This window comes from Mastigoproctus giganteus, chromosome 8 (assembly GCF_048544385.1).
Source record: "Mastigoproctus giganteus isolate SK-2022 chromosome 8, ASM4854438v1, whole genome shotgun sequence".
NCBI classification, from domain to species: Eukaryota; Metazoa; Arthropoda; class Arachnida; order Uropygi; family Thelyphonidae; genus Mastigoproctus; species Mastigoproctus giganteus.
In genome coordinates, this window is record NC_143582.1 from 79,424,784 (window position 1) to 79,443,273 (window position 18,490).

General features: G+C 36.6%; 1 protein-coding gene across 1 annotated transcript in view; it reads left to right on the forward strand.

Annotated features, from left to right (window-relative positions):
* Positions 1-18,490, forward strand: part of LOC150081659 (isovaleryl-CoA dehydrogenase, mitochondrial) — a 116,867-nt gene that overhangs the window by 42,878 nt on the left and 55,499 nt on the right. The window contains exons 6-8 of the mRNA XM_090380580.1: positions 5,769-5,905; positions 10,745-10,841; positions 12,726-12,819. Of these exons, the coding sequence (XP_090236706.1) occupies positions 5,769-5,905; positions 10,745-10,841; positions 12,726-12,819 (328 nt within the window). The remainder of the gene's footprint in view (positions 1-5,768; positions 5,906-10,744; positions 10,842-12,725; positions 12,820-18,490) is intronic.

The window sequence follows — 18,490 nt, forward strand, 5'->3', positions numbered from 1 at the left end:
ATAAAGATTTTAGTAACTTCCATAAATATTTAAGAGAGATTACCTCATCAGAACATATAATACAAATATAAAAAAGAAAGAAGGTGGTATATGGACTAAAAATAAATGCTTTGTACTATGTATAACTGTACATGTTAATAATTTATAAAAACTTAAAAACAGTTGACAGATGGTCATTATCCAATAAAATCTGATCAAGTGTATAAGGCTCAATAAGATGGGTAAAAGCAATAAAACATATTTCATTTAATACTAAAATTTGAATGATTGATTAAAAGATGCCAAACAGATAAAACGGTGCCATAGGACTCACACATAGGAGTCATCAGCCCACAACAGAAAAGAACATGTAAAATGACTGTGTTTTATGCAGAACCAAGCAATAATAACTTCCTCTTTACGATTCCTGCACAACCTTACTGCCATTGTTGGATTACAGTCTTAATCCTTATAATTAATTGGTAATATCTTCATGACAAATCTTACCATTGGGAATTTAGTGTATTATGATATATTATTTGCCTGTAGTCTGTACAGGGAGAATGACAAGCAAAGTTTATTTATGGGAATTGCTGATCTAGCAGTATGAGCCAAATCATTTACCATAATCCAAATATGGCTAGGGATCCAGCAGAAGTGAATGTCAAATTAAGTTCATCACCTGCGGAACCAATGACAGTACTGAATGAGGTGAATATCTCATTTCTGCTAAAACTTGTAATGCATTTAAAGAATATGTGTATATATTCCTAATCGCCTAAATTGCTAAAATTCCTAATTGCCTAAATTGCTAAAATTCCTAATTGCCTAAATTGCTAAAATTCCTGATTGCCTTTCCTTTGAATTCATTGCCTTGCACCATTATAGTACAGGTAAAATTTGGATTTGTCAGACTGCATTGCCGCTTTCTAATCATTAGCAAGCCAGTTTTAATGCCTTTTAGCCTATATTAGCCATACTTTATGTGCAGGTGTTATTGTTCTTTTTCAGGGAATCCTACTCCAGATTTCCGTGTCATGCAGTTCTCTTTAAAGTATTCTTTCAGAAGTCAGCTGTGTAGGTGGTCCTTGGTTAACAGTTTGCAGCAGTTCTTGTCTTGTATGAAATCATTTTTTGTGTACTAGATGGGATTATTCATTGCCAGTCATGATCACTTAAGCAAAGACTTTCAATCACAATTCTTCCACTGATTTCTGATTGATTTTAACTTGCACTGTTCCTTAAAACCTCTCATTACTGTTCATTTTGAAACACCAACAAAATCAGTTACTTTAATAATCCTTTAGACCTGCCAAATTATATCACTCCTTTTTTTGCCTAACATCTTTTCTGCACCTTCTATTTTGTGGCCCTTGCTTCTTCAGTTAACGCTGGTATACTCATAGTGTGAGGAATATGTATAATACATGTATATTAATAAATACTAGTAAATTACATATAATATTACATCTTTATTTTGCAATCTCACTTGTTTCTTGCAATCCACAGAAAACAGAAGTGTGGACTCATTCATCCTCATTAATATTTCTTTGCTTATGGTTTTCAGTTACGTTTGATGCATGTAATTAAAGCTGTTGAATGGACAAAAGCATTTACTGTAAAGTGATGAAGCAGGGTAATGCCAACCCAGATGGGCTGCGTGAGGTCCATAACTGTGTTCTTACTGGACTAACACATGTTGGTCTTACAATATAAAGATTTAAGAGTCATGTGGTATTTTGTTTGTTCATTTATGTCCAACTTTCTTATGTGTAGTTGAATTTCTGAGGTAACTTAGAGGTACATTGCTTTAATGATTTTAGATAACCTTTACATCTTATTACGGATGTACGAGGTGCTTCTCAAACGTTCCCGAAATTTGAATGTTGCCCGGGACCTACATCTGGTATGGACTTGTGGTGCTAGGTAACACTGCATGTATCCTTTGTGAATCACTGTGCAATGTGGCGTTGGACTGGATGGAGTCATTGAATATTTATGCGCACTTGGTGTAGTTTGCGATTGTTGCGATGGCTGATGTGAGAGAGCAATGTGCTTGCATCAAGTTTTGTTTCCTTCTTAATGATACAGCAGCAGAAACCCATAAGAAGTTGAAACAAGCTTTTGGTGACAATGCTTTAGGCCAGACGCAGACCTACTACTGGTTTAACCATTTTTAAAACAGTCAAATGTCGGTTGATGACAATGATCGCTCTGGGCATCCATCATTGAGCACCACCCCTGAAAATGTTGCAAAATCTGTGAAGACCACAGATGGATCATCCACGACATTTGTGACACTGTAGGACTACCGTACAGCACATGTCAGCAGATTTTGTCAGATGAGGTGAATATGAGAAGGATTACAGCCAAGTTCGTGCCACAGTTACTGAGTGAAGACCAAAAGCAGCATCACATGAAAGTTAGCAGAGATCTTCAAGAACGAGCCAGGAGTGATTAAAACTTCCTTTCTACGGTCGTCACTGGTGACGAGAGTTTGGTATATGGGTATGACCCAGAAACCAAGCAACAATCATCCCAGTGGAAGAACCCACCTTCGCCCCAACCAAAGAAAGCCCAACAAGTGAGGAGCAATGCGAAGTCCATGACGATCTGTATTTTGGATATTGATGGGATTATCCATAAGGAATTTGGCCCTCCTGGCCAGATCTCAACACAAAGTTCTACTGTGATGTCCTGAGGTGGCTAAGGGAAGCCGTCAGGAGGAAACATCCAGAGAAGTGGTGCACAAAGAACTGGGTCCTTCATCATGACCAATGTGCCGGCCCACACATCTCTTGCTGTGGCACAGTTTTGACATCCAACAACACAACAATTGTTCCCGCCCCCTGCACTTCTTCCTCTTCCTAAGAATGAAAATCAAGCTGAAGAGTTGAAGATTTGACAGCATAGAGGATATCCAAAAGGAATCGCAGTCAGTGCTGAACACTTATTATTATTATTATTACTAGACATATAGTGCAAGAAAGCCTGAGGCTTATGCTGCACCAGCCAAAAAAAATGTAATGAGTTACCCTGTGAGAGAGAGAGAATATGATGATATCCAGCTCAGGACCCTGGGTGTGCCAAGCCCATACTCACCATATGTGAGCCCCTGGGGTTAATATGACAAAGAAGGACTTTCAAGATGCATTCAAATCATGGGATAAGTGCTGGGATTGGACTACTTCGAAGGTGATGGTGGCAAATAAGACTCGGGGTGGGGGGGGTGAGTCTAATTTATTTTATAAATACATTTTGGGAACTTTTGGGTAACACCTATATACTTGGCAAAAATTTAGAAAAAAGTTCTGTATGCAGTAGTGTATTTAGGGTAGGATGGACTCATAAAAGGAATCTAAACCGGGGTCATCACAAACTCGAGTAATTCAGAATAAAAATTATGAAATAAATTTTTAAATTATATGTATCGCAAAATCTATCCTGGTATCATTGGATATAAAAATATGTATATGAACTGTTAACATCTTGATTGTAATTTTTTTTTAAAATTAAAAGTAAGCATTTTAAAAATATTTAAATTACATTAATGGATAAAAAAAAATGCATCTGGAATGAGATCTTTTTCCTGGTTGGCAAAATAGCTGACTAGCCAGGTTGCCTCTGTTACTGATGATGGAACTATTGATGGAACTTTGCTCTATCATTGACAAAGCAAAGTTAAATTAAGAACTGCATATTAAATTAAATTGTTTTGTAATAAATAAAAGTTTTAAGTAGAGCTAATGAACTTACATTATGCTTCTTTTGGCATGGCATGTTCTAATGTGTTACATATTTAAATCTCATTTAAATCAGGATAAAACTATCTATCCTTTGATTTAACCCTATTACTGTAAATATGGTTGGTATTACAACATGATTCTAAGGGGGTGGTTACCAGTTTGTTTTAAGATAGCAGGTCAAGTTAAAAGTATACTTCTCTTTGGCTTCATTTGGATTGGACTGCAAACACGAAAGATATTGGATGCACATGTGCAGCCATCATGATCTGACTGATGAGTCTGCTTTCCTTTTGGAGTAGGATAATAAAAATGGACATTTTCTGTTATTATCTTGATCTTTTATAAAGAAGCTATTGAATCATATTCTCATATATCTGCATTACTCAGAGATTAGTTTCAGAAGTAATGTTTTTTTTTCTAGTTTTATATTTCAGATACATATGAAGGGGTATCAAAAAGTTTGTACCATGACCTAGATAAAACATCAGTAAGAAGATGCCATTTTTAATATATGTTTTCTACATATTCAATAACTAACATGTGAAATTTCATTCCTGTAGGTGATCATAAACCAGAGTTTGAGCCTGGAATCTGAGGAAGGACGCCATGGTTGACAAAGTGGAGTATCAAGCAGTGTTCAAGCTCCTGCATTTGCAGGCAAGAAAGCTCAGGAAATTGATGAAGAAATGAAAGCTGTATATGGGCAGAATTGTCCATCCTATGACACTGCCTGTAAAAAAGTGGAAACGGGAGTTCCAATGCAGTCATACAAGTATCTTTGATGAGCCAAGAGCAGGAAGGCCATCAACATCAGTAGACAGGAAGGCAGTTGCAAAGATTGAGCAGCTGGTGCTGAGTGACAATTAATTTCATCGCAAATGCAGTGGAATTAGTTATGGGTCTGCCCACAGCATTTTACATGACCATCTGTACATGTCTAAGGTCTCTGCACGATGGGTTTCATGATTGCTGACACCTTTGCAGAAGCAATGTCGAATGCAGTGTTCTCTCCAACTGTTGGATTTGTGTAATGTGGATGTTGAGAACCTTTTTTGATCGGTTGGTGACAAGTGACGAATGCTGGGTGTACCAGTAAGATCCGGAGACTTAAAGACATGTCAAAGCGGTGGAAGCACACCTCTCTCCACCTCCCAAACAGACCACTCCATCTGCAAAGAAGGTGATGAAATGGGGTTATCCTGACAGATTACCTGCCTCATCGTTCTACACTTACTGGAGAATACTACAGAAATCTTTTGAAAAAGTTACATGATGCTTTGAAGGTGAAAAGGCATGGAACGTTAACCAGAGGTGTCTGTCTTCTGTCAGACAATGCATTGACTCACACAGCCGTCGCCACCACCAACTTTGTTGCCCAGTGCAGCTTTGAACTACTGCAGCACCCACCCTATTCTCCTGACCTTAGCGGCGCCTCCGTAGCCAGGTGGGCAGGAGCAGCAGTGCGTAGCACATGCTTCTTGATTAGACCAGGGTTCGAGCCTGTGACCACCAAATATGGAGGATGCGGAAAGGTTAGGGAATGACGACCGCATATCCCCGGAGCAATATGGCCTTAGTTGCTAATGCTCCAAATAACAAACAAACAACCTGACCTTAGCACTGTCAGACTTCTTGTTTCGAGAAATGAAGAAATTGCGTGGACGCCGCTTTGATTTGTCTCGGAAGTCATCAATGAAGTGGAATCGTGGTTTCAGGCAAAAAGTGCGGACTTCTATGATCAAGGCATTAAATAACTGATCCATAGATGGGAGAAATGTGTTAATATACATGGGGAGTATAAAGAAAAGGATTAAAATTCCTGTGAAGTTTCATCTTTCTATAGCTATTTTTATTTCTAGGTAAGGATACAAACTTTTTGATACCCCCTTGTAACCATTTGGATAATGGTCTTTGTCTTTGGAACTAAAATCTGTGTTGGTGGTTAATAAGTGATTAGTAAATTCATCAATTAGATTTTGAGTATTGTACTTTAATATGTTCAGTATGTATTGTTTTGTAAAGTTTGATTTCGTTGTTTTTTAGGTGATTACTATGTTTTGAATGGAACAAAATTTTGGATCACTAATGCTGCTTTGGCTGACATCCTCTTTGTTTATGCCAAAACAGAGCCAAATTTGGAAAAACCTCAGCACGGAATAAGTTCCTTCATTATTGAAAAGGTATTAATAAACAATTTTATATAGGCAACTCTTGTTCCTTCTTATGTTTTTTGGTTTAATAATAATATTTTTCAATGTCTTTTTAAATAGATTTAAGACTTTTACTATCTAATATGAGGCTGTTTAACCAGGAGGAGATACCACATTTCCTAAGCTAGGCTTTGAGGAACTGACTGAAGTCATAGCTCAGTGCCCATTCCTCTCCTTCTTGTAGCGTAACTTGTTATTTCTTACTAATTATATGGCTGCTGAATAAATGAATGAATGAGATTAGGCTGCCAGTGTGGGATTTAGCTAACCAGATTGGATAACTTATAGGCTGAAAATTTATCAGGAGGACAAAGCTGTTGAGAGTCATACTGGCTGGGACATAACCCAGGTCAACAAGAAGGTTCCTTTTGTGCTTGTTAGGGAACCAAGGCTCACAGTGCTAATATGCTACTGGAACAACAACTGTCAAGGTGGGTATCATCAGTGTTAGAAGCTTAAATGGCAAAGTAGAATTAGCAGAAGAACTAGGTTGTTATGAAAGCAGAATATTAGATATCACAGAAATCAAAATGATTAATACCAGGGAGCTTCAGCTAATAATAATAATTAGGCGCATTATAGCCAAAGTAGCTTATGTGCCATCAAACCCCCATATCAACAACTAATAATAATTATAAATTTATTTTGGAAACAAGATGCAGTCTATGAAAGGTTTTTGTAGTAGCTTTTAGAACTAGTTTAGAAGAAAGTTTAAATGGTTAGAGCATTATCTGATAGAGTTATTATTATTACTAGCCATATAGTGCATGGAAGCCTGAGGCTTATGCTGCACCAGCGAAAAAAAAAATTCCTAGTTAACCTGGGAGGGAGGGAGAGAGAGGGGGGAGAAGTAGAAGGGAATCACCAAGAAAGAGAAGAATGATGATATTCAGCTCAGGACTCTGGGTGTGCCAAGCCCATATTCACCAGATGTTGAGCCCCTGGGATTAAATTATATGGAAAAAAAAAAATTATGGTGACATTTGCTTCCATATACACCAATGCAAGGAGCATAGTAAATAAATTTTATGAATTTGAAGTGCTGGTCAAGTCATCAAATTCAGACATTGCAAGGATATCAGAGACTTGGTATAACTCAGATATAAGGGATGCAGAATTTGAATGTGGGGAGTAAAATTTGTAAACAGTAAGTAGAGACAGGATGGGAGGGGGAACAAGTTATGCTCTTAGTTAAGAAGCACATAAAATCTAAGGCAGTGCATCCAGTTGATATGGCAAGTGCAATGTTCAGTCAGTATTGACTGGAACTTGTAGATTGGTCATTCAGATGCTAGCAGGATATTTGTGGCTTTATTGGATGATTGTTTTCTACAGCAGCATGTTAGAAAGGCAGCGAGAGAGAGAGAGCAACACTCTTGATCTGATTATGAGCAGTGATTCTTCATGCATTAAGAATCTGCAGGTAAAAGACCACTGGGCAGCAGTGATCACAGTTTACTGATGTGGGATTTATTTAAAGATGCAACTACTATTAGGGGTAAAGGGAAAGGTTTCTGCTTTCATAAAGGTGATTACAGTGGTCTCAGACAGTGTTTTTAAAATATATGCAGTGCAACCTACTGATGAAGTTACCAACAGCAAATTCTAAATGGGAAGCATTCAGGGATGTAATCATGGAAGCTACTAGGCTTTTTATACCAACTAAGAAATACTGTTGAAGGCCTCAACAGATGTTAGATGGAGTGATGAGACTCATGGTAGAGAAGAAAAATTCAGCTGTACAGCTGGGTGCTTGAGTGTAAGCTCTAGCATTGAGTTGGATGGTTGAATACCCAATGAGTCCCGTGATTTAATTTCTTAGAGAGCATTAACTTTTAAGTACTCATTTTTGTCTATCAGAATGCTGTGAATTGTTACTTTCCCTTACTCTGTTGAAAGGATAGATTATCTGCCTATATATTTGTTAATTTCACATTGTTAGTAGTCTGTATTACTTTTCACTTCTCTGACAAAAAAAAAAATAAAGAAATGGTGTTTTTTTTTTTATTATTTTTCTTTTTAATAATGACATATTTCTGTTTTAATATAAATTTTTAGTAGTTTACACCAACCTTGCTTTGCAATAATAAAACCAAAAAACAAAATTAATAGTTTAATAAACCGATATTACTAATTTACAATAAATTACTAATTACAAAAGGTATATAAAACAAAAGAAAATGCATTAAAATACAAAAAAAATATACAGAATTAAAAGCGCTAAAATCTCAAGCTTTCAAAGGCTCTGCCTTCTTTCAAAAACGACCTTTTGTGTAGGTCGTTTTGGAACAATTGTGTGAAAAAATGTTTTTCCTCCAGAATCGCAAGAAGTTGTTGATTATTTTGAGGATACATGGATTGGATGCCCAACCAGACGACATCTTCGTCGACCACCAAAGTATTCCCATGAAATGTGGAACGTACGCCAGCTTGTTCTAGAAGGATTACCAAGAACGAATAATTCTGTTGAAGGGTGGCATAGAGGATTTGAGGAACAAGTCGCTGCTTATCATCCCAACATTTGGAAATTTATCGATGGCATTAAAAAAGAACAAAGTATTAACGAAATGCGCATTGAACAATATTTAAGTAGAAGTGATACGGGCAACAAAAAAAAGAAGTATAGCGATTGTGATGAACGAATTTAAAAGGCTTGTTAGTGCATATGATGAACGGGGTGATATTGTTGATTATCTAAGAGGTATAGCGCATAATATTTCTTATTAATAATTTACATACTGTGTTGTAAATATTACAGTTTCTTAGTAATTAATTATCCCAACGTGAGTGATTCTGAAGATTGCATAAACATTCATTTTGAATTTTTGAAGTGTACTATGACATAGCTAATGTTATAATTAGTTTAGTTTAAAATTAACCAATTGTTATATTGTTGAAATAATGGATTTTTTTACTATTTTTGTGATACATTTAACTATTAAAATACATAATCTACCTATGAATTTACATGTTTCCATACAAGTTTTTTTTTTTTTATTTCCGTACTATTCCCTCACAGTTCATAGAATTCCAAAAATATGCTAATCATAGCTTAAGGCAGAAACTTAAATAAAAAATAACTTTTTATGATTTGACCAAACACATCTCATTTCTTCTAGACGGTAAAATGCGATAAACTGATGCGGCGGTAAATTGCTGGCGATCAATTTTCCGGACCCCGTATAAGCAGGTTCACGGGGCAGCAATGGGCTTCCCCATTAGTGCGATTATTGCTAATTTGGCGATGGAGTAGCTTGAGGCTAGAATATTTAGTGATATGGTTCTCCCTATGCGTCCGTGGAAAAGATATGTAGATGATACGTTCTCAGTTATTCGAAAAGGGAGTGAAGATGAGGTTTTGAATTTTCTTAATGGCTTCTCCCCATTTATACAGTTTACCTCGGAGGTGGAAGAAGGAGGGGTTTTACCGTTCTTGGATGTGTTGGTCTACAGAGAAGGCCCATGTTTAAAGACTAGGGTTTACAGAAAACTTATGTTAGAAAACCTATTCACACTATAATTCAGCTCAGGCCAAACATCACAAGAACAGTGTGATTAGAGCACTAATAGATAAGGCTAAATCACATTGTAGCACCTCCGAGGATAGAAAGAAAGAGTTTGAGCACGTAACGGCGGATCTCCTGAGGTGTGGCTACCCCCAGAGGATCATAAATAAGTATATCAAAGGAGAACAGAGGAGAGGTGAGACATTTACACCAATAGCCACCGCATACATTCCCTATTATCCGGGTCTAACCGAGCGAATAGCCAGTGTATTACGGAATCATCAGACACGCTGTGTGCAGCTGCCAGGACGTAAGTTGCACACAGTGTTGTCACAAGTGAAAGATCCCATTCCGAAAGAAAGTGTAAGTGGGGTCATTTATAGCATTAAGTGCCGGGATTGTGGGGAATGTTATGCGGGGGAAACAAAACGGCATCTAAAGGATCGTCTGGGGGAGCACATGAAGGCGATAAGGAATGCAGATTATGTGAAATCAGCCGTGGCAGTGCATTATTGGGAGAAGCAGCATCAAAACTCACTGGACGAAACTATTATCATCGACCGGGCGCATAGGTTTTGGGACCGCAAGTGGCTCGAGAGCTTGCAGATTAGTTCCATTGGGAGCTAGAGATAGGGGTATGCAGATTCATCCCCTCTTTGAGACAGTGATTCTTGGAGGGGATGAACGATTCCACCTGACGCGCTCCAGAGCCACTTCCGGTTCCGTTACGTATGAGAACAATGCACGTGTTATTGAATCACGTGACATGTGCCGTGAATCTGCAAGTATTTAAGATTGCACTGCAAAAACAAAGCGTACTTTTGAGAAAGAAGGCAGAACCTTTGAAAGCTTCAGATTTTAGCACTTTTAATTCTGTATATTTTATTGTATTTTAATGTATTTTCTTTTGTTTTATAAACTTTTTGTAAATAGTAATTTATTGAAAATTAGTAATATTGGTTTATTAAACTGTTTGTTGGTTTGTTGTTTGTTATTTGGTTTTTAGGAGCATTAGCAACTAAGGCCATATTGCTTCGGGATATATGGTGGTCATTCCCTGACCTTTCCGCATCCTCCGTATTTGGTGGTGACGGGCTCAAACTCTGGTCTAATCAAGAAGCGTGTGCTACGCACTGCTGCTCCTTCCCACCTGGCTACAGAGGCGCCGGTTTATTAAACTATTAATTTTGTTTTTTGTTTTATTATTGCAAAGCAAGGTTGGTGTAAACTACTAAAAATTTATATTATAATATGCCCAACCCCTGAGGCCTATTTGAAGAATGTTTCTGTTTATTGTGCTTAGGACACACCAGGATTTTCAGTAGGCCAGCATTTAGATAAATTAGGAATGAGAGGATCACCTACAGGAGAATTAATATTTGATGACTGTAAAGTTCCAGGTAATTAATGAATAACATTTTAAGAAATCATAGATTGAAATACGTTAAGGGCTTTAGCCTCAGACTGCAAGAGATTTAGACACCATACAAGTTAGTGCAAACGCATCATGTTAGTTTGCAGCTAAACTCTGAATTAGCAAAAATATGCAAAGGCGGCATCGTTTAAGTTATATCTCATATTGTGAATACCTTCACAATGAGTTGCCATGATATTGCACTATTTGAATAAGTAATGCTTCACCAAAGGAGAAGACTGTTGTTACTTATTCTCAGTGGATACCACCACCCAGACGGCACCATTTCAGGGCTATTTGGCCCTTCTTTGTTTTGTCATTGTTTTGTCATCACTGCATCACTAGGGTACCTACTCACCCACCCACCGAAGAAGGGCCAAGTAGCCTTGAAACGGTGCCATCTGGGTGGCAGTATCCACTGAGAATAAGTAACAACAGTCTTTTCCTTTGGCGAAGCGTTACTTATTCAAAGTAGTGCAATATTATGGCAACTCGTTGTGAAGGTATTCACAATATGAAATATAACTTAAATGAATGCCGCCTTTGCATATTTTTGCTAATTTAGAGTTTAGCTGCATACTAATATGATGCGTTTTCACTAATTTGTACGTTGTCGAAATCATATATTTTAAAGTATTTTAAGAAACATTTTATTTAAAATAATGTTGAACGGTTATAACTCACTCAGTGGTTTCTGGTTTTGAAATTTACAATAATAATTTAACTTCTTGAAATGCACTTCAAAGGGGTAGCATTTTAATGGTTTTTTGGATTTATAGTTTTCTTAAATTTAAAAATTCACCTCATGAGAATTTAACTACAAGCAGAATAAAAAGGCGAGTTATCTTCAAAGAAGTTCCTAAATTATTATTTAAAATATTATTGTTCTTCATTTTAAACACTCATTGAGATATCCTTTATTATAATAAAATTATTTACACTGTACCCTTTTATATAAAAACATTATCAGATTTAGATCATCAGAGAAAGCTTAATGGTGATTTACAGTTTAGATTTTAATATGTATTGGACTCCTTTTGCTAGTGATGGAGCACATAGTCTTTGTGAAATACTTTGCAACAGTTTATGAAATTTCAGTGGAAATATTTTTCCCTTTTTCTAGCCAGCAATATTTATTTGGGCAAATCATTTGTTGGTCTCCATTGATGCGTTCACAAAGGTCTTTCTAGTTGCTTCCACAGTGGTTTGGTTGGGCTCAGTTAGGGACTCTGAATTGGCCATATCATCATTGCCACATTATTCTGCCATAAACCAAGCTGTCTTATACTAAACATTTCCCAAAAAAAACCAAAGTTAATAACATTTTTTTCATTTCATGAAATATGATTACAGAAATAAATATATTCCTTGAAAGATATTTTTATTTAAAATTTGTCTAAACACATTTTCTCAACATTCATTTCATTCATAATAAAATTGTGTGGTTGAGGTGATCCTTCAGACTTGTAATTCATGAAGAATGTAATATATTATTTTAAATCAAATTACTATAACTTTCTGCATAGTAATTTAATTTGAATTACCATAAAACTTTGTTAGGTTCTGTTTTCTTCACTTCATTCTCCTGTATCCTGCAACTACCTTATCTTTATTCGATATTCTTTAGCTTGAGTTTTGATGAAGAATGCAGTATATTATTTTAAATTGAATTACTATAACTGTCTGTATAGTAATTTAATTATAGTAATTTAATTATATGATTATCTTTTATGAAGCGGCACTGTTTCTTTCTTTACCTATATTCTAATTTACTTTTGATACTTGAATAGATTAGATCTAATCTATTATAGTACACTGATTAGATCATCTGCTTGTGATTCTAAAGATTATTTGGTATAATCCTATACAGCTGAAAACCTTGTTGGGGGATCAGGCAAAGGAGTGTACATACTGATGAATGGTCTTGATTATGAAAGATTGGTATTAGCTGCAGGACCAGTTGGGTAGGTTTTGTGCTCTTGTGTGTCTCTTTTTATTTATTTATTTATTTTTTTTACTTGCATATTATCCCCTGGATGAAAGTTTTTATTGATTACAGTGTGAAAAATTTTTTATAGTTTAATTTATTGCTGCACCTTTATGATTTTGTGTATTCTGGTTATAAATATGACCCTAATTTTTTTTTATTGCACTCTCCAGAAATTGAAAAAAAAAAAAAAAAAAAAATCCTTAAATTTTGCTTATAAATTCAATACATCCATGTTTATTATTAAGGTTGTGAAACTTAATAAAAGAGAATATATCATTTTACCAAATGCAGCCTATGTAATTTAGATTGTTACCAAGTAAGATAAAAAGAAACTTCAGTCAAAAATGAAATTTAGTCTTTTTCTTGTAAAGGTCACCTTGAACCAAACACTAGATATATTCCCATATCCTAGCTGCATCCTGCCTTTGGTGATCCCTCTTCTTTGTTGTCTGAATGTTCTGATGTAATGTTTCCTGTGCTTACTATTTGTCTCACCAGATAACTGAAAAAAGTGCATATATAATTAGTGCAGCTTTAGGTACATGATGCACTAGTCTTTCCGTACTGTTCCATCAATCAACCCATGCATTACAAGCCTTATTGCCTACCAGACATTACTTTCAAAAACAATCATTTTGTTTTGTAATTCTTTAGATTATTTAGGTGTAAAATATGCTTAAAGGTTAAATATTCAATGGTAGTCCAGTGAATATGCAAACTTTCACTTTTGCTTCAGACAACTTTGGAAACCCAGCAGCAGGTGTACTATGAAACTAAGTTCACCACACCCATTTAAATATTAAAATATCTATTATAATTATGTCAGTATGAATTGTAATGGGCTCATAGTATGTCTTCAATTTTTATCTGATCATTGGTTATTTTTTAAAATTGGGAACGGTTGGCTCTAAAAGATTGATAAAAGACATGGGATTCATATAAAACATGTTTCCTACCTGCTTGAGTATTATTTTATTGTTGAGTTTGACTTGATTTATCTTGCTTTGAGTTGCTATGCATTGGAAGTAAGACATTCAGGAAATTTTTGATTTTATTTTAATTTGATTATTTGGGTGTCTTAGTACAGTAATACCCCAAAGTTACGCGATAGGTGGGTCCGACGAAAATCGCTTAAGTCGAATTCGTGTAAGTTGTGGTACAACTTTGCGTACAAATACATATAAATTTTGTTTAATTGGGACCCAGGACTAACAAAAACACTAGTTTACAAGAAAAATATTTAATAAAATTGCAGTTCTTTATACATATTAATACATAATATGTATTAAAAAAATAAATGAGTTACGTAAACAAGTTATTTCGATGTCGATGGCTTCATAAAATCTAACAAATTCGTCTGACAATAGAGCGCCTTTTTTTCACGCAGAATTTCTTCATAGCAAGTTAATAATTTTTTTATTCCTTGCTTTGTAGCTATAACGCGTTCTTCGTTGGAGTCTGTTTTCTAAAATTTTTAAGCCCTTTTCAATTGAGCTGAGACCTGTCAAGCTTGCAATTGTCATGTGCTTTTCTGGTGCAACTGGGTCTGAAGTGTCGGATACTTCAGTGACGTTTTGCCTCACGCATCTCTATGAGCTCATTCATTGTCAGTTCCCGACTATGTGATTCCAACAGCTCGTTGACATAGTAGTAGTAGTAGTGGCATGTATGCAAGAAAGCAAGTGTATGAGCTTATGCAGCATCAGCCAAAAAAAAAAAAAAAATCACACCATTCCCTCCAAATGCCTGTCCAGTTTCTCCTTAAATTTATTTAACCAATCAGCTTCCACAACGACAGATGGAAGTTTGTTCCAGCATTAACCACCCGCTGGCTAAAGGCAAATTTCTGCACATCTATTCTACATCTGCCTTTTCTTAATTTGAATTTATGCCCCCTTAGTTTCGTATTCTGAACAAGTGGAAGGATCCCATCAGAATTCAGCGTGCTCAACCCATTCAAGGCCTTATACACCTCAATCAGATCACCGCGCAGGTGCCTAGTCTTTAGCCACTGCAATTTGCAGAACTTAAGCCTCTCTTGGTAAGAGGATCCCTTCATTCCCCTCACCAATCTTGTTGCCCTTCTCTGTACACGCTCAAGCAAATCTACATTCTTCCTAAAATGAGGCCTCCAGACCTGTACGCAGTATTCAAGGCGTGGCCTGACCATTGGGACAATCACCTCCTTCTCCCTGCTAGAAAAATTCCTATATATCTTTGACAAAACCCCATGACCTGCCCTGGCAGTCTGTCTGCATTGCTCAAAAAACTTCATATCTGACTGCACAATTATTCCCAGGTCTCTTTCATTTTCTACCACCTTAAGTATAGTACCACACAGTTGGTACATTTCTCTGGGGTTACTTCTACCCGTATGCAGTACTTTGCATTTGTCAAAGTTAAACTTCAGTTGCCACTTCTTAGCCCATCTGTCCAAATTATCTAGATCCTGTTGCAGTAGCACACTGCCATTACTGTCATTAACAACCCTGCCAACCTTTGTATCATCTGCAAACTTCGACACTAAGTCTGATATACCTTCATCAATATCATTGATAAATATTCAAAACAACAGAGGACCCAACACTGAACCCTGTGGGACTCCACTAATAACATTAGTCCACGAAGAGCAGCACCCATTAATTACCACCCTCTTGTCTTCTCCCACTCAACCATCCTTTTATCCATTGTAGCAACTTACCCCTAATACCATTCTGCTCCAATTTGTACAATAGTCTTCCATGCGCAACAGTGTCAAAAGTCCAAATCCAAATATATGATATCAAAATTATTTTTTGCATCCAGTTCCTTTGTAACCACATCATAATATCTTATCAAATTTGTCAGACAAGACTTTCCCTTAACAAACCCATGCTGTGTCTGAATTATTTCTGCAGTCTTGTCTAGATGATCCTGCAATGCATCTTTAACCAGTGACTCCATTATTTTACCCAGAACAGAAGTTAAACTAACTGATCTGTAATTACTCGTGTCACCCTTCGATCCCCCTTTGTGAATTGGGGATACATTTGCACATCTCCAGTCCATGGGGGCCTGGAGATGTGCAGATGGAGACATCATCACCATTGACTTCCAAATCTAATTGCCTGGCAAGATTAACAACTTCTTCTATCACATGAGCGACATGATCAGTTTCTGGCGTTGTTTTCGTCTCATATTTGAAAAAAAATGGGCAAAGTTTCTTCCAGACACCATTCAATGTTTTTTTGTGAATTTCATCCCAAGATTCTTCAATGATTCTTATGGCATCTAAAACATTGAATTGTTTCCAAAAGTCTTTAACAGATATCTCATTATTTTGTCTCATAGCTTCATTCAGACATGCAAACGAACGCCTCGTGTAGTAAGCCTTGAATGTTGGCAGGGTGGCAGGAGGGTGACCGAGTGCATTGTCAATAAGAAGCATCACTTTAAATGGAATCTGTTTACTTGCAATAACATTCGACTTCGGGTGTGAAGTGGTGACCAAACCAGTCCTCAAAAACGGAAGCTGTCACCCAAGCTTTATGATTTGACTTCCAAATCACTGGTAAGCTAATTTTAGATATATTTTTTAAAACTCTTGGGTTTTCGGAGTGATAAATTAAGAGAGGTTTTAACTTGCAGTCACCAGCTGCATTTCTGCCAACTATCACTGTCAATTAGTCTTTGGAAACCTTAAAGCCTGGAAAGTTTTTTTTCTTCATGCGCGATAAAAGTTCTTTTAGGCATCTTCTTCCAGAACAGGCCAGTCTCATCCACGTTAAATACGGTTTCACTGCTATAGTCACCTTCTTCTATCACAGCCTTGAGTGTCTCAGGAAAAGAAGACACAGCTTCTTTATCAGCCCTTGCCGCCTCTCCACTCTCCGTGATACTGTGCCAGGTACAGCGAGTTTTAAATCAGTTGAACCAACCGTTACTAGCTACAAAATTTTCATCTTTGTCCGCCTTCCCAGCTTCTTCTTTCAACCTCTCAAAAATCAGCTTAGCTTGATAGCACACAGTGTTCTGTTCTTGATTATCACACCATAATTTCAGCATTGTTTCCATCTTAGCAATAATACCATGATTTATGAATTATGCTTGAGTCCAAGGATTGAGCATTTTTCACCCTTTTCATGAATTCTTTCTTTATCTTTTATGATTGTTCTTACTGCGGATTCCGGTAGCTCAAACTTCTTTGCCAATTCACAAATTTTCATTCTGCTATCAAAATCCTTGATAATGTTAAGTTTATATTCCAAAGATATTGTTTTCCTTTTCTTACTAGGTGCAGGAGAATCAGATTTACTTCGTTTGAACGACAGTTTTTTTTAAGGGTTTAGAAAACGTATAACAAAACAATCTTAACTTTTGTCGATCGTAGAATTGTAAATGTGTGCGTAGAGTTCGCGCAAAACACGTCCAATGCGTATCACAGCAAGAGAAACACTGAGGGTCATTTTTTATATGCCATTGATATATGGCTTGACCGACGCAATCCATTTCTCTCATGAAAACTATGTAATTTCCGACAAAAGTTGAGCACGAATTCGAACGCACAAATATATAAATATGACAGTTGGAATACAAATTCTTGTATATTTGTGCAGCTCATGCGGCAGCAAAGTTGAATTTTGTTCATCTTTCGCTCTCACTTTTTTTTCAGAAAATTTTTTCAAGGCAAATGATTGAATTTATAGAAAGAAGCTGGAAAGAAAATGTTATGGAAAACATTCCAGTAACCCAACCATTTAGAGGCAAATTTGATGTTTTGAAATCCTTCTGGATATTGTTGTCAAGGCTAAAGTTCTAAATGTTCTTCTCTCAGAATAGTTACTTTTTTGAAGTTTAGCATTAGCATTAGTAAAGGCACATGATGCAAGAAAGTGAGCTTATATAGCATCAGCCAAAAAAAAAAAAAAAAAGCACCCTTCTCATTTCACCCATCCACTCCCTCCAAATGTCTGTAGTTCTGCCTTGAATCTATTTAAGCTATCAACTTCTACAATGACAGATGGAAGTTTGTTCCAGCAATCAACCACCTGCTGGCAAAAGGCAAACTTCTGCACATCTATCCTACAACTGAATTTGAATTTATGCCCTCTCAGACAATTATTCTGAGCAAGAGGAAGAATCCCATCAGCATTGAGCATGCTCAAACCATTCAAGGCTTTATACACCTCAATCAGGTTACTTCACAGATGCCTAGTCTCCAGACACTGTAATTTGCAAAACTTAAGCCTTTCTGCATAAGAGCAGCCCTTTGTTCCATTCACTAATCTTGTTGCCCTTCTCTGTACTCGTTGCAACAGCTCTACATCCTTCTTAAAATGAGGCCCCCAGACCTGTATACAGTACTCAAGATGTGGCCTAACCATTGCCTTATACAAGGGGATAATTACCTCCTTATCTCTGCTATAAAAATTCCTGTATATCATAGACAATACACCTTGAGCTACTCTTGTAGACCATCTGCACTGCTCAGAAAACTTCATATCTGCCTGCACAATTACCTGCAGATTCTTTTCATCCTCTACCACTGTCAGTGTAGTACTACACAGTTGATATGTTACTCTGGAGTTACTACTTCCCATATGCAGTACTTTACATTTGTCAATGTTAAACTTCAGTTGTCACCTCTCAGCCCATCTGCTCAACTT